The sequence below is a fragment of the Eumetopias jubatus genome, unplaced genomic scaffold (assembly GCF_037043125.1).
Source record: "Eumetopias jubatus isolate StellerSeaLion01/CBP00866 unplaced genomic scaffold, mEumJub1_p1.0 scaffold_3, whole genome shotgun sequence".
Classification (NCBI taxonomy): Eukaryota; Metazoa; Chordata; class Mammalia; order Carnivora; family Otariidae; genus Eumetopias; species Eumetopias jubatus.
In genome coordinates this window covers 54,482,161-54,497,953 of record NW_028274809.1, presented here as the reverse complement: position 1 = coordinate 54,497,953, position 15,793 = coordinate 54,482,161, and the positions used below count along the sequence as shown (strand labels likewise).

Below are 15,793 nucleotides of genomic sequence, written 5' to 3'. Positions count from 1 at the left end.
TTCTTTAGGTAAGGACACGAGGGAATAATACCTGAAACTGGTCGGGCTTCTGGTTTTTTGGGTGGTGCCCTGGGAAATTTCGGTTCTGGGACAACTTCTTGAGCAACTTCAGGCACTTGAAAGATATTAGTAGTTTTAAAGTTAAGTTATTGAAGAGCAATGGGCTAAAATTATTGAGAAAAGTAATATTTCTTCAAAATGAGGTCTGGGCTAACATGTACCTGTGACAGGTGGGGCATCTGGTTTTTTGGGTGGTGCCCTGGGAATTATCTTTTCTGGAACAACTTCTTGTGCAACTTGAGGCACTTAAAAGATATTAGTATTTTTAGAATTTATGAATACTGAAGGCATATATTACAATGATTAGGAAGAACACAAGACAATATTTTTTCTTCTTAACAGGGCAGTGCGAATAAATACCTTTAGCAGGTGGGGCTTCTGGTTTTTTGGGCACAACCACAGACATTTTCTTTTCAGGGACAACTTCTTTAGGAGTTTCAGGAACTTTGAAGATATTAGTATTTTTTAGTCAGAGATTATAAGGGGGTAATAGTGCCAACACATTTACCCAAGCAAATACAATTTATGAGATGGGCGGACACATCTATACACACTTTTCCCAGACCCTTGAAACAGGTGACCAACAACACATGGAAGAATAAATACCTTTAGCAGGTGGAGCTTCTGGCTTTTTAGGAGGAGCCACAGGCACTTTCTTCTCAGGGATGACTTCTTTTGGCGGTACCTCAGGAACTTCAAAGACATTGGTAATTTGTGTTTAGAAAAGGTGAAAAAAACTGCTGACTGTACCATGTCATTATACACTAAGATATTCTGATTAACTTCTGACTTTCTTTTCTTTAGAATCATACCACCTTTATGTTGTCGTATTTATATACATAATTTTCTAGCTAAAATAACAGTTTTCTCCCTAGTATGTATGGCTCTGACATTACCTGCAGGGGGAGGACTCTCCGGTTTGGGAGGAAGAGCTTCAGGCACCTTCTTTTCTGGAACAGCTGCCTTGGGCACCTCAGGCACTTTAAAGATATTAGTATTTTCATGATTAGACAGAGTAGAGACAAATGGACAGTATCAAACACAGTGACATGGGGGTGACTACCTTTGGCTGGTGGGACTTCGGGCTTTTTAGGAGGCATCACAGGCACCTTCTTTTCAGGGACAACTTCTTTGGGAGCCTCGGGCACTTAAAAGGTATTAGTAAAATTACATTTAGGAACTATGAAGACCACTGGAACAAGATATTTTCAAGAGCAGAAGAATTAGGTCTTATTAAGCCTAAAGTTGATGACAAATACCTTTAACAGGTGGGACTTCTGGCTTTTTAGGAGGCGCCACAGACACTTTCTTTTCAGGGACAACTTCTTTAGGAGCCTCAGGCACTTAAAAGATATTAGCAAAATTATATTTAGGAATTATGAAGACGACTAGAATAAAACATTTTCAAGAGCAGAAGAATTGTCTTAAGCTTAAAGTGGGTGACAAATACCTGTGACAGGTGGGACTTCCAGCTTTTTAGGAGGCGCCACAGACACTTTCTTTTCAGGGACAACTTCTTTGGGAGCCTCAGGCACTTAAAAGATATTAGTAAAATTACACTTACGGGTTATGAAGACGCCTGGAACAAGATATTTTCCAAAGCAGAAGAGCTAATGTCTTTTTAAGCCTAAAGTCAGTGACAAATACCTGTAACAGGCAGGACTTCCGGCTTTTTAGGAGGTGCCACAGACACTTTCTTTTCAGGGACAACTTCTTTAGGAGCCTCAGGCACTTAAAAGATATTAGTAAAATTATATTTAGGAATTATGAAGACGACTAGAATAAAACATTTTCAAGAGCAGAAGAGTTGTCTTTTTAAGCCTAAAGTGGGTGACAAATACCTGTGACAGGTGGGACTTCCGGCTTTTTAGGAGGTGCCACAGACACTTTCTTTTCAGGGACAACTTCTTTGGGAGCCTCAGGCACTTAAAAGATATTAGTAAAATTACACTTACGGGTTATGAAGATGACTGGAACAAGATATTTTCCAAAGCAGAAGAGCTAATGTCTTTTTAAGCCTAAAGTCAGTGACAAATACCTGTAACAGGTGGGACTTCTGGCTTTTTTGGAGGCGCCACAGACACTTTCTTTTCAGGGACAACTTCTTTGGGAGCCTCAGGCACTTAAAAGATATTAGTAAAATTACATTTAGGGGTTATGAAGACGTCTAGAACAAGATATTTTCCAGAGCAGTAGAGTTATGTCTTTTTAAGCCTAAAGTCGGTGACAAATAACCTGTAACATGTGGGACTTCCAGCTTTTTAGGAGGTGCCACACTTTCTTTTCAGGGACAACTTCTTTGGGAGCCTCAGGCTCTTAAAAGATATTAGTAAAATTACACTTAGGGGTTATGAGACTACTGGAACAAAACATTTTCAAGAGCAGAAGGGTTATATCTTCTTAAGTCTGAGGTAAGTGACAAGTACCTGTAACAGGTACAACTTCAGGCTTTTTAGGAGGCACCACTGGTGCTTTCTTTTCAGGGACAATTTCTTGAGGAACTTCAGGCACTTAAAAGATATTAGTAAAATTACATTTAAAAATGATGAGACCACTAAAGCAAAACATTTTCAAGAGAAGAGTTGTATCTTTTTAAACCTAAGGTTGGTGACAAATACCTGTTACAAGTGGGACTTCCAGCTTTTTAGAAGGCACCACAAGCACTTTCTTTTCCGGGACAACCTCTTTGGGAGCCTTGGGCACTTTGAAGATATTAGTAAATTTACAGTTGAGTCACAAGGATCAACACAGACAAGAACTGCATTTATACATCAAAAGACCTTTCAGGTCTAGCCAGGTGGTTCTTGCTATTGCCCTCCCTACCCCACCTTAAATAAAGGGTGGTTTAGAATGTACCTTTGACAGGTACAACTTCAGGCTTTGGGGGAGGATGCACTTTCTTTTCTGGGACAACTTCTCTGGGCACCTCTGGCACTTTAAAAATATTAATATTTTTACATTAAGGAGTTAGAAGAATCCGTACAGACAGGAAACACATTCATACAGGAAAAGACATTTCCCCAAATTTCTAAGCTTCCAGCAACATATACCTTCATCACGAGGAACTTCAGGCTTTTTGTGAGGAATCACATATGTTTCCTTTTCAGGGACAATTTCTTGGGGCGCTTCCAGCACTTTAAGAAATTAGTATTTTAATATTTAGTGTTATGAAGATCACTAGGAACAGCAAAATATTTTCAAGACTACGAGAGCTATTTCTTCTTTAGCTTGAGGTAATGGTCACTTGTACCTTCAACTGAAGGAGGTTCTCTTTTTTTGGAAGGAGCTCTCTTTCCAGGAACAACTTCTTGAGGCACTTCAGGCACTTTAAAGATATTAGTATTTCACATTTAAGGTGTAAAAGAATTAGTGAACACAGTAACCACAGTAAGTTGGCAAGTGTAGTTTTCTAGAAGTTTCTTCTCCCCTTGCTCCCCCAGTCAACTAAGTCTTAGGGGTTAGTGGGATCGTCAGGAAGAGGTGCTCACCCTTCACTAGCACTTGGCTTAGTTCCTGTGACACTGTAGACCCTCCTTACTAAGCATTTGTTGAATGAATACTTTTAATAGAAGGGGTTTCTATTTGAATAGGACCACCCACAAATATTTTCTCTTGAGAGGGAACTTCTTGGGCAGCTTCAGGTGTTTGAAAGATATTAGTATGTTTACATTTAGGTATTACAAAGAACATTAGAAAAGCATAGACTTGTAAGAGCAGAGGACAGATAATTTCTTCTTCAGTATCTGCTTGCAGGTATCACGTACCTTTTATAGGCAGAGGTTCTGGCTTTTTAGGAAAATCCTCAGATACTTGCATTTCAGGAGCAACTTCTTTCATAGATTCTGGCACTTTGAAGATATTAGTATCAAGCTTAGAGGTTAAGGCATCAGTGAAGACGTTAGTTACATTAACTACACCAAAGTGGTATTTCTGGCTCCAAGGGTGCTTCCTTTAAAAATTGGATGATGTATAAAGTCTCGGAGAAAGGAATCAAGTCCTAATTGTCCTTGTTTATTATTCCCCAGCTCCATAGCACCACACACATAATTGCCATTTATTAAAGAAATGAAAGCAGGAATGATAGAATGATTGATACCTTTACTGGAAGGTGTTTCAATTTCAGGGGGAGCAGCCATGGGTATTTTCCTTACAGAGACAGCTTCTTGAAGTGATTCAGGCACTTTAAAGATATTAATACATTGAACTTCAGAGTGATGAAGAGTTTTAGTCCTAACTCCACCTACAGGAATGCCCCAGACTGGGAGACCTTCCTGCTCCTTGCATCTGATTCTTTAATGACAGGGTGAGTACTTGATTATCAGGAGCTACTTTCTTGGTCACCTCAGGTACTATCAATATTAGTAATTTTATTTCTTGGAATAGATGTATAGAAAATTAGATCATGGAAAATTAGCTTTAAGTGAAAAAAATTGATTTTGTATAATTAATGATGCACTTTTAGCTATTAATTTGAGGAGAACATAACAGCTTCTTTCTTGTCTGGATAGGCTTCATTTTGTACCCTTACCTTAGGCACTTTAGAAAGGTATTTGTTTTTCAAATATAGGAGAGAGGAGAATGACCCAAAGATTCTAGACTGAAAAAATGATGTCAAAGTGTTTGGATATCGCTTAACTTACAGAATATCGTGGATATCGTAAAGAAATTGTTATGCTGGATGTCTTAAAACTTTTTCATCTTTAGAATTGCCTAAAAATATTCAACATGGAAAAATGTGGGACTCTAAAAAAATAAAAGATAATAAGAAGAACAACTAAGTAGTCAGTGCAGAATTCCAACGTTAACTAGTTTTAACTGCCTTAGTTTTAGAAGGCTTTCAGGTGGAGACCATCCTACAAAAAAAAACTGCTCGAAGTTGAATTTAATATTTTATTAAGTCATGGTTTTCTGAGAATATTTCTATACTTAAGTCTTATGGGAAAAGAATTATTTTAAATTCATATGCTTATGTTTAGTAGTAAGTTTATTTTAATAGAAAAGCAATTCCAATGGGCAGTTATATTATCTCCTGAAATTTCAACCCCATGAAAAGTTAAATTACTGATTTATAGTCTACAGCCAAGCACCTCTGTCATTTGATGGAACTGATTTCTGCTTTAAAGGGGGAGTGTTAAGCCAATTCAATCTCGTTTTAGGGATATAAATATTATGGTGGTCTTATGTAGATTTTTTTTTCTAGCTAGTCTGATATTTTTCTTTTTTCTTTTTGGAAACAGTAATAGCTATTTCTTTTTTTTTTTTTTTTTGCTTTTTAAAAAATTTTTATTGTTATGTTAATCACCAAGTAATAGCTATTTCTTATTGAAGGATCCATCTGGGTCACATCTACACATTCTGTGTCTTCATATATTCCCTGAAGATGTCATAGTTAAACTTTATAGCCCAAGCATCTTCCATTTAGATAAGTTAAAGATTTTTCCCCCCTCTATTTTCTCTTGAATAACTCATGGGAACATGTATATACCCAGTTGACCTTCTGCTTTGGGGGACCCACTTCTCTGAAATGACTTCCTTTCTAGCATCTGGGGCTCTCAAGATATTAGTATATTTACATGTGTTAAGTACAACTACAATCATGAGATATGAAAGTCAGCTTTCTTCTGGCTTGTACCTTTTGGTGCTGGTATTTTTCTTCCTTTAGCAATAGGAACTTGCCGCTCTGGGAGACCTTCCTTGGAGACTTCCAACTCTTCAAAGATATTAGTATTTTTTAGTTGAGAAAAAGCAAAGACATGAAGATACAAAGTATTTAAAAAGTTAGGTATATTAACAGATATTGTAACTTTAAATTAGAAATTTAATTTTTGTTCTAATTGTTTAACCTTGTACATTGTTTGAGTGGGACTTTTTTTGGGGGGAGGCAAGTCATAGAAAGTTCCTTGTCTTGGGTACATTGGGGGCCCTAAAGATATTAATATTTTAGTGTTAGAGGTTCTGAGAACCTACACAAAACACTAAACATATTTTGCAGACTGAAGAAGAAAGATTCTCTTTAGATTTTCATAACTAAGAATTATACCTTCAGTTGGAGGATGCTCTGGAATTTGGGGAACAGCCTCGGGTAACTCCACCTCTGGAAAAACTTCTCTGGTCATATCAGGCTCTTTAAAGATATTAGTAGGTTAACACTTAGAAGTTGTGAAAATAGTAAATTATATAACACACAATTTTTGAGTCTTGAATCCAAAGTTATTCATCCAAGTTTGATGTTGTTGAAATGTACCTTTAGTTGCTGGTGTTTCTCTCTTTTTAGGAACAGTCACATATATTTTGTCTTCCAGAACAACTTTCTTGGGTGGCTCAGGCACTTAAAAGATATGAGTACAGTTATATTTATAAATAGTGAAGGAAAAGATAGAGCTTTTAAAATCAGCCCAAAATAAATTTTCTTCAGACTAGATCATTGGTGTTATATACCTTTTGCTATTTTGATTTTCGTCTTTGGAGGATGAGTCACAAGTACTTTTTCTTCTGTGGTGGATTCTTCAGATACTTCATAAACTTTAAAGATATTAGTATTTATACAATTAAGGGCACTTCAAGGCAATGGTGAACAGTATTAAGAAAACATAATACATAGTACATCCTCATCACCCAAATTACCAGTAGTACATAGACACAAACTAGTGACAAGAACACATCGGCTAAGAGAAAGCCTCATTCCCAGTTCTATCATATAGAACTCTCATTTATGGTGATAATAAAATTGAGGAATTCACTGGCCAGGGACTATATAATTCTTCTGTATTGTCTGCAGAAAGTTATTGGCAAAATTGTCCTTTGCTCTTAGTTTTGTCCATAAAGAACAGGGTTGATACTGAGCTGCATATTGAGAATTCTACATTTGACCTACTGGAAATTCATATTAAGTCCTTCCCTTTCCCGGGGAACCTAGTTGGCTATAATTTTAAACCATATCTGGTTTATGGATATGTAGTTTAACAACCATGTAGGGACTGGAAGCAGAAAAGAAAAGGAAAAAGAATTAAATCTTTGAAAATAAGGCAACTGAAGAAAATAAAGATTTCTCTAGCTTTTAGAAAGGAAGACTGGCTGGTCTTCCAGGACAATAACCTAACTGAAGCATAGAAAGGGTATTCAAAGGAGGGAGTCATCATATATATTTATCCCAACCTAGTATTACAGACAAAAAAAAAGCGTTTAAATGGGGAATTTTTTAGATCAAAATAAAGAATATCAGAACTATTGGTATTTTTTAGATTAAAATAAATGTAAGAATATCTTGAGTACTGGCATTTTCACTACTCAGATCACTGAATAGTATTCTATTCAGAATATTTTATTATTCAGATTATTTTACTCCTCAAATTATTTAATCATAATTTTGCATAAAAGCCAACAAAAAATGGCTTGGGAATTCTTTTGATGTTGTAATGGCCTTATAAATCTATGGTGATTTGAGCAACATTATCAAATGTTTCCAATGATGGCTGTAAAGAGTAAAAAAATAATAAAGGTGCATTTTAATTCTATAAAATCCAGTTAAAATATTATTATGAAGTTAAAGTTACTTCATGGCCTGAGAAAATAAATCGCTTCAAAGCAGAAGATATTTGCACACAGAACAGGTTAACAAGACAAGACAATGACAAACTCAAAAAAGCAAATGACCTTTCTAAAATTGGGCAATGTTATAAGTACAGGACTATTTATTTTTTAATTGGTGAGGAGATATACCCTGTCTGAGACAAATAACCATTTAAATTATTTAATTTTAGCCAAATTTTTTTTGGCATGTTAGGCTTTGACAAGATATTAGTATACTTATTTTTAAAAGCTATGAAGATAAATACAAATGAAACCAAAGAGAACCACCAATTTTTCTACACTCACTGTATATTGTTGTGTCTTCAGAAAGAAATTTTTCTTCTTGAATACTTTTCTTAGGCACTTCAGGAACTTTAAAGATATTAGTATATTAATTGTTATAAATAACAAGTATTCTAAGAATATAAAGAAGCAAAATACAAGGATTTAACATCACACACATTCACTTTAAACCATCAATAACTAAACAAAGAGTCATTTCATGTCATGATCAGTTTCAGTGTATACCTTTAGTTGGTGGAACTTCAGGCTTTTTAGGAACAGCATCATGAACCTTTTCTTCTGGAATAATTTTCTTGGGTACTGCAGGTGCTTTAAAGATATTTATTTTAAAAATATCATAATTGGGTATAAAATATCAAGACAAAAAGCGTTGATCTAACAAGAAGAATGCCAAGAATTCCAAAATCATAAGCCAACTAAACACACAGTCAATGCATCTCTCTAGATTGCCTTGTTGATGAATTCTTGATTTGTCATATTAAAAATACTTTGTCTTCGGGTTATAGCATCATTTTCTACTGTTATCTGGAATGTTTGTTTCCAGAGCTCCTTGACAATAGCTTCTAAAATAAATTATTTTTGAAAAGAAGTTGAGGGGGTCAATATCATTTAATTGTGGCTTAAGAAGAAGATCAACAAAAACAGTAACAACTTTTAGGCTGATGCCTTTGTTTCCAGAGGGACATCACAAAATGGAGGATTGTTATAAAACATAAACTGCAGTTTACATAATTCAGCTGTATTGTGGCATTGAGGGGAGAAAGATCTCTCTCTCTCTCTGCTCCATAGTAAGTAAATAAAAGGGGGTTTTATATTAGTGGTGAATCAGCAAAGGTGGGTACCTTTAGCTGGTGGAAACTTGGGCTCTTCAGGAACACGTACTTTTTCTTCTACCACAATTTTCTGGGACACTTCAGGTACTTTAAAGATAGTAGTAATAATTTTTTTTACTTTTAAATATTCATAAAGATTTGTAACAAGCACAACATAAGAGAAATGTAAACACAAAACATGACATGGTCATAATATGAAACAGAGCTATCACTTTATCAAATATATTACAGTACTTAAAATGAGTTGAATTTTGATAACAAATATGACAACAGAAATCCAGAAGAATTTCCCATGTTAGAATCATAAGAATATGACAAGAAAAATTAACAAGACACCTTCTCCTGGTGCTACTTCTGCTTGTTTTGGTGGAATAATTGGTACTTTCTCTTCAGTGATAATGTTCTTAAATAATTCAAGGACTTTAAACACACAAGTATATATTATTTATTAGATGTTTTTTATTTCTATTGTAAAATTCAAGAGGTTCCCCAAAATGAACAAAGCAGGGACATTAAACACATAGTCACTATGTATTTATTATTACTAGATGATTAAAATTAAGAATTAAAAGGAAAACCTGGATTTATCAATAAAAATGTTAGTGAATATACAATTGAATAGTACCAAAGAAGGAAACTTAGGTGCACTATTTGGTTAATAAGGATATTTACTTTGGGTATTTTAGGCATAACAACAGTGACTTTCTCTTTTGGTATTACTTCCTTTGGCCCCTCAACCCTTTTAAAGGTATTAGTTTGTTTTAGAAATTCCAAAAACACAAAACACAGAAGAAAAACATCAAGAACACAAACTTGTAATGCAATCAAGTTTCGCTAATGAAATACCTTTAGTTGGTGGCTCTTTTTGAGGAACAACTTTAGTGGGTGGTTTTTTTGGAGGGATGATTTTCTCAGATATCTCAGGCCCTTCAAAGATATTAGTGTTTAGATAGAGAATGAGTTCTTGAAGTATTAGGGAGCACTACCAATAAAGTTAGTCCAGTGAGGGCTCATAAATGCTTTATCTACTTATATTTTTTGAATTTACATCACACTTCCAAGACAGAAGTTGATTTTGCTAAATTTCATCTATATTGTAGATTTACTATGAATAATAAGCACACACACACACATATTCCTTCATATTACACACATATTAATTCATGCAAGATCTGGAGTGGTACCAAAGAGAATTTATTTGTATCGCGGTTTATCCTCAAAAAATACTAGAGAGCAGGTAGTGTTACCAATGCTTCATTTGCTTCCTTAATGTTATTTCTCTAATGAAAATATCATAAAATGGTGGAAACTTTTGATAAGCAATGATCAGTTTGTGAACAGCTGACTCACATTAACAAAGCATAGTTGTTCTGCCTGAACATGTAAATTTCTCAGTGAACTGAGGAGCTTCTATTTCACTAAACTGATGACACTGGTCATATATTTTGGCACCTGTAACAATCATTCTTAGCTGGATTTAAGAAAGAATCTACAAATTCATACAGTGAGCTCCTTAGATAAGTAGATATCAAATACCTTTATCTTGTCTGCTAAAACTATACATTGTAAGGTTAATCTCTACTCCATATTAATCTTTGCATCAAATAGTTGAAGCTCATGCTTAAAGCATTCCATGATGTTAACTTTGAAAGTAAGTGGGTTTCTAGTGTTCCAAATTGGACATGAAATGCACTTAAAAAAAAATGAGTTAGAGCAAGGGATAGCAACTTGTAATGGTGATGGAATTCACCTATACCTTTAGGTGGAGCTTTGGGTTTTTCATATACTTCCACTTCTTCTGTCTCTAAAACTTCTATTACCCTATGGACCTCTTCAGCTCTGTGTACTTTGAATCTAGGTCGTTCTACTTTGATGAATTCTTCTACTTCATGGAACTCTTCTTCTTCAAAATATTCTTGAACTTCATGGAACTCTTCTTCCTCAAGCACTTCCACTGGGGTTTCCACTACTTCTAATTCTGTTCTCTCTCTTACTACCTCCTCTTTGTGGAAGGCAACTGATATTTTTTCTTCAAGGACAGTCCTTCCTGAAAGAGCATCTACTTTAAGAAAATTTTTTTTAAACACAGAAGAAATGAAGATATAAATTCAAAATACAGAATGAAAACAACTGAAAAAAAAAAGGCTTTCATGCAATAATACGTGAAGATACGGAAAAGATCTTTCCAAAAATACCTTTAGCTGAGGGAACAGCTTCTTTTTTAGGCACAGGGACTTTCTTTTCTGCGATTTTCTTTTCTGGGACTTTCTTTTCAGGCACTTTAAAGATATAGTTTTAATATTTAGGACTATCAAGAGCAAGTTTTCATAGACAAAAGACAAAAAACAGTCAAGACACAGAGACATAAAACAATCTTTTTAAATTTTTAAATTTTTAAAAAAATTTTATTTTTTAAGTAGGCTCCACACCCAACATGGGGCTTGAACTCATGACCCTGAGATCAATAGTCACATGCTCTACTGACTGAGCCATCCAGGTGCCCCCAACATAAAAGTCTTAATGAAAACTATTAACAGGAAGTTCAGTTTTAAAACAGAATATGTACCTTTGGCTGGAGGTGGCTCTTTTTTCTGAACAGGAACAGTTACTTTTTCCTCAGGAACCTTCTTTGGCACTTTAAAGATATTAGGCATTTCAGTTAGCTGACAATACTCAATAATGAATGAAATAAAAATGGCAAAAACAACATCTTTATAATAATCAAAGCTTAAGAAGTCACTCTGTATTAGTGGACACCAATTTTACAGACAATAAAGATATTTTCCCAAATCACTTATTTGTGCTAACTAGATAAGACGAAGACACGTCCACAAGAACCCGTGCTGTTCTATTTTTTTTTTTAAATACTAGGGATTACCAACATTGTACCTACTTCTACTATTTTTAACTTGATGAAGACTTTTTTGAAGTGATTACCATAATAGAGTACCTAATACAGGTGTCCTCTCCTTCTGAGCACTATTTTATCTGTGGGGGATGCCTACTGTGATAGGGACAGCATAAGCTTATCTGTGAAGAGCACTCCTGAAGCATTAACCTAACTAGGAAGCAAAGAGAAGTAGATATTCTGTAATAACCTTGAAAAGCTTAGACCAAATATTAGAAAGGACGTGAGGCTCTTTAAAATAGTTATCATCCAATCATTAGAACAGATTTTTTTCCCCTACAATATAATATACATAATTACAATAACATGAGAAAACTATATATAATGGAATAAAATTTACGAAAGGAATGTGGGGAAGAAGGGTCTATTGTTATGTATATAAGCATAGAGAGATGTACTCATTAACATTAAAATTCTCAGCTGTTTAGAATGAGAAACTTCTGGAGTAATTTATACACACACAGCCACCATTAACATAATCATCTGTTAATATTCCGAAAAGGCTAAAGATATGAAATGGGTTACATTTTTTTACTGGTCCTCAATCAATTTCAGAAGTTTGCTACTTAAATGACTCTAAGAAAGCAATCAAAGAAGACATTTCTGTTTTTTTTTTTTTTAAAGAACGTTAATTGGAATTTAAAGACATTAATTGAGATTTGCTATACCTTTAGCTGGTGGTGCCTCCACTTTTTTAGGAACAGGAGTAGGTGCTTCAGGTACTGCTTTCTTAACCACTTCAGGCACTTCAAAGATATTAGGTAGATATTTTGAAAAATGACATGCAATGAACAGAACAACACCCATATATGCAAAAAATAACACAAAACATTTACTTATTTTTAAAAGATATTAGCAACCTAAATGGTAATTATGCATATGCAGTAGAGGCTCTAAAGGTGGAAGGCTATTATTTCTTAATCCTATTAGCAAATGTAATATCAGTTATGCAAAAGCTTGCCACAGTCTTCAGGAACAATAGGCTAAGAATTATTCTAAAAAGTAAACAACACAGAAATAGATTTCCCCCACTTTAATACAGAATAAAAAACTAAAAACAAGAAAACTAGGAGAAAGTGTTACAATAGGGTCTGGCTAGGGAACTTTCAAGTGCCGATAATACAAGAATTGTATTGTAGATGCAGTAGAAAAGTTGGGCAGGGCACTTCAGGTGCCATTAATTATTGATCTTTAACTTGTCATTAATAAGATGTAAGAAAAGTATACTAAAGAATATTAGATTTAGACTTATGCTGAGAAAGATTTGGAGCACCAGAGATTTTAATGTCCAACTCCAAAAAGCAGCAGTACCTCTAGGTGGCGCCACCTCCTCAACATCTTCTATGCTAGGTGGTTCTTCAGGGATCTCTTCTGGAATAGGCTCTTCCAGCTCCTCATACACTTTAAAAAAGATTATTATTTTGTAAATTAGAATTCTCTTAAATATTAGACTAAAAGGGTATATATGAAAATGGAGGTTGTCTTAAACATAGATAATTCATAGCTCAGCCTTTCCAATGCATGTACAAACTCACTAGTCCTTGAAAAAAATCTACTGAGTCTTCAAAATATGTTAGGCCCTTTCTAGAATTTCAGAATAAAAAAGATGTCAGAGAGAATTTAATTGAAATTATTATTTTTAATGGAGGTGGACTTGTTTGAAGGAGAACATTCAGTTAGGTGTAGACGTCAGATTTTCTGTATCAACTACTCAGGCTTAACTGGAATTTCTTTTCGGTAGGTTTATCCCACTATTACCAACCAAGTCATTTGATGAAAAATTCCCCATGGCAAATACAGTTTCCTTTCAAAGACTGTCATTAAAATAAAACAAACAAACGAACAAATTGGCTAAGCATGTAAGAAAGGAGAGTCAGTTGATTTTAATTTGCCTGCCCAATTTCTATTAGGTAAATAACGATTTCTTTTAGAGTCTGAATATGTTTATTTCTGAAGTGAAATGTGCATTTGCCTCCTTCCAATATTAGACAATGATAAGACAATGATGACCTGGAAAATCTATTTTCTTAGAAAGTCATCTACCTTCAACTGGTGGAACTTCCTCTTCTTCAAGGAGAATGATTCGTCTTTCTTCCACTTTCTTAGGTACCTCAGGAACTTAAAAGATATTGATCGTTTTAGGCACTTAAAATGCAAGAACCAATGAAGAGTGCATAAAGACCAGTTTCCCCGTTTTTCAACACAAGGGAGTAAGTATGAAGATACACATGCATAAGATGAAACATGGAGATTTCACAGAATCAATTAATAAAACAAAAATAAAGAGGTTTGTGATTTAAGACTCAGAGCCCATTTAAAGAGATATTCTGCCTTTTATTGCTGGAGCCTCTACTTTTTTAGGAAGAGCAAAGGGGACTTCAGGGCCTAGCTTCTTAGTTACTTTGGGGTCTTTAAAGATATATTAGTTGAGTGTTTTTATTTTTTAGAAATAACATACATAAGAATCAACATAAAACACACAACAGAAAGTGGAAAAATTGACATAACACAAACATGGGTGCACCAGAGTCATAGATGGTTAATGGCAATGACAGACTGTACAAGGCAGACAAACGTTCATGTTGAACATCTGTATGGACACAGTTCAACATCGGTCCAGCAAACACATCCTTGTTTGGGTGATGTACCTTTGGCAGGAGGAGCCACTGCTTTCTTAAGACCAGGAGGAGGCACTTTCTTCTCTGGTTCAGGTTTCTTAAGCACTACAGGCACTTTAAAGATATTTTATTTTATAATTTAAGTTACACAAACACAGAGACAATAGACAGAGCAATAATACAGGTTATACTAACAACTACTGAAAGAGGACACTTTGACTCTTACAGGCGAGAGAAAGAAATGGCAGTGTTTAATTTGCTTGGGAATAGTAGTACCTGTGGCAGGAGGAGCCTCCTCTTTCTTAGGAATGACTACTTTCTTCTCTGGCACTTTCTTCTTAACCTCAGGCACTTTAAAGACATCATTTCATGATAAGAATTTATTGTGAGGGACAAAAAATAGAGAACGCAAGAAGTTCACCCACAGAAAGACCACATGCAACAGTTGCTCAGGATAGAGTCGTAGGGCAAGTTGGGAGCCCAGTGTTATGACAGAAATAGGTATGGTAGAGCGAGGGATCAGCAACCTACTTGAATATCAGAGGACAGATGCTGTCTTTTCATCCATTTACATGTCTCTAGTAATTTATTAAATCATTATTTATAAAGTATTTCTGAACCCTTGAAGTCTAATAAAGGATCGGCTTTACTATTTCTTTGATTATATGACTATTTAATCTGGTGGAGGTGTTATGTTTAAGTAGTGATATCATGACCTTTGGCAGAAAATAATGAGCTTTAAGGTATAAATATTTGGACTTCATTCTGTACTATGAACTGATCTGGATAATTCATTCAGTGATAGAGCACTTCCACATACCTTGCTTTATTTTATCTTCACAATATCTGAGCCCACTAGGACTGATACCAGTCTCCCCATTTTATAGGAGACAAACCTGAAGCTCAGATTGGTTAAAAGACTTGCTCAGAACAATACAGCAAGGAATAAATCCAAGGCTAAAAACAAAACCTGCTGGGCTGCCATTTATATGTATGTATCAAAAGAGATAAGCTATTACTCAGTGTTTTGATAAATACTTCAATCATTTTTCCTTTTCATCCTGGTGTTATAAAAGCAATTCATATAAATAGTTGAAGGATGAAATTTAGGAAAATTTATTCATCATATTTTTCAGGTATCTTTTTGTGTAATTTAGATTTGCAGAATATCCATATGGAATGACAAGGCCACTAGGTAGAATTTCCGTGGCAATTTGGGGGACAGTCCTTTTATCTTTGTTCTTGAATGCTGCTTTGCATCCAATGAAAAGTGGAAATCAGTGTTCCTGAACATTTTCAGAAAGAAAAATGTGACTATTTTCTAAATATAACTTTTCCTAAACCACAGTTCCACCGTAACTTTCTGGTGAAGCTATGGATGAAGAATGTGTATTCACTTTGGGGAGGTATACCTTTGGGTGGTGGAGGTTCCACTTTTTTAGGAGCAGGAACAGGGACTTTCTTCTGAGGTGCAGGTTTCTTTGGCACTTCAGGCACTTAAA

At 34.9% G+C, this 15,793-nt stretch overlaps 1 protein-coding gene across 1 annotated transcript in view; it reads right to left on the bottom strand.

Moving 5' to 3' along the window:
* Nucleotides 1-15,793, bottom strand: part of TTN (titin) — a 268,068-nt gene that overhangs the window by 126,780 nt on the left and 125,495 nt on the right. Inside the window, 12 exon segments of the mRNA XM_028121746.2 lie at nt 957-1,040; nt 1,124-1,207; nt 1,320-1,403; nt 8,775-8,852; nt 9,612-9,692; nt 10,522-10,812; nt 10,961-11,044; nt 11,332-11,400; nt 12,342-12,419; nt 12,985-13,074; nt 13,717-13,791; nt 14,568-14,642. Of these exon segments, the coding sequence (XP_027977547.2) occupies nt 957-1,040; nt 1,124-1,207; nt 1,320-1,403; nt 8,775-8,852; nt 9,612-9,692; nt 10,522-10,812; nt 10,961-11,044; nt 11,332-11,400; nt 12,342-12,419; nt 12,985-13,074; nt 13,717-13,791; nt 14,568-14,642 (1,173 nt within the window).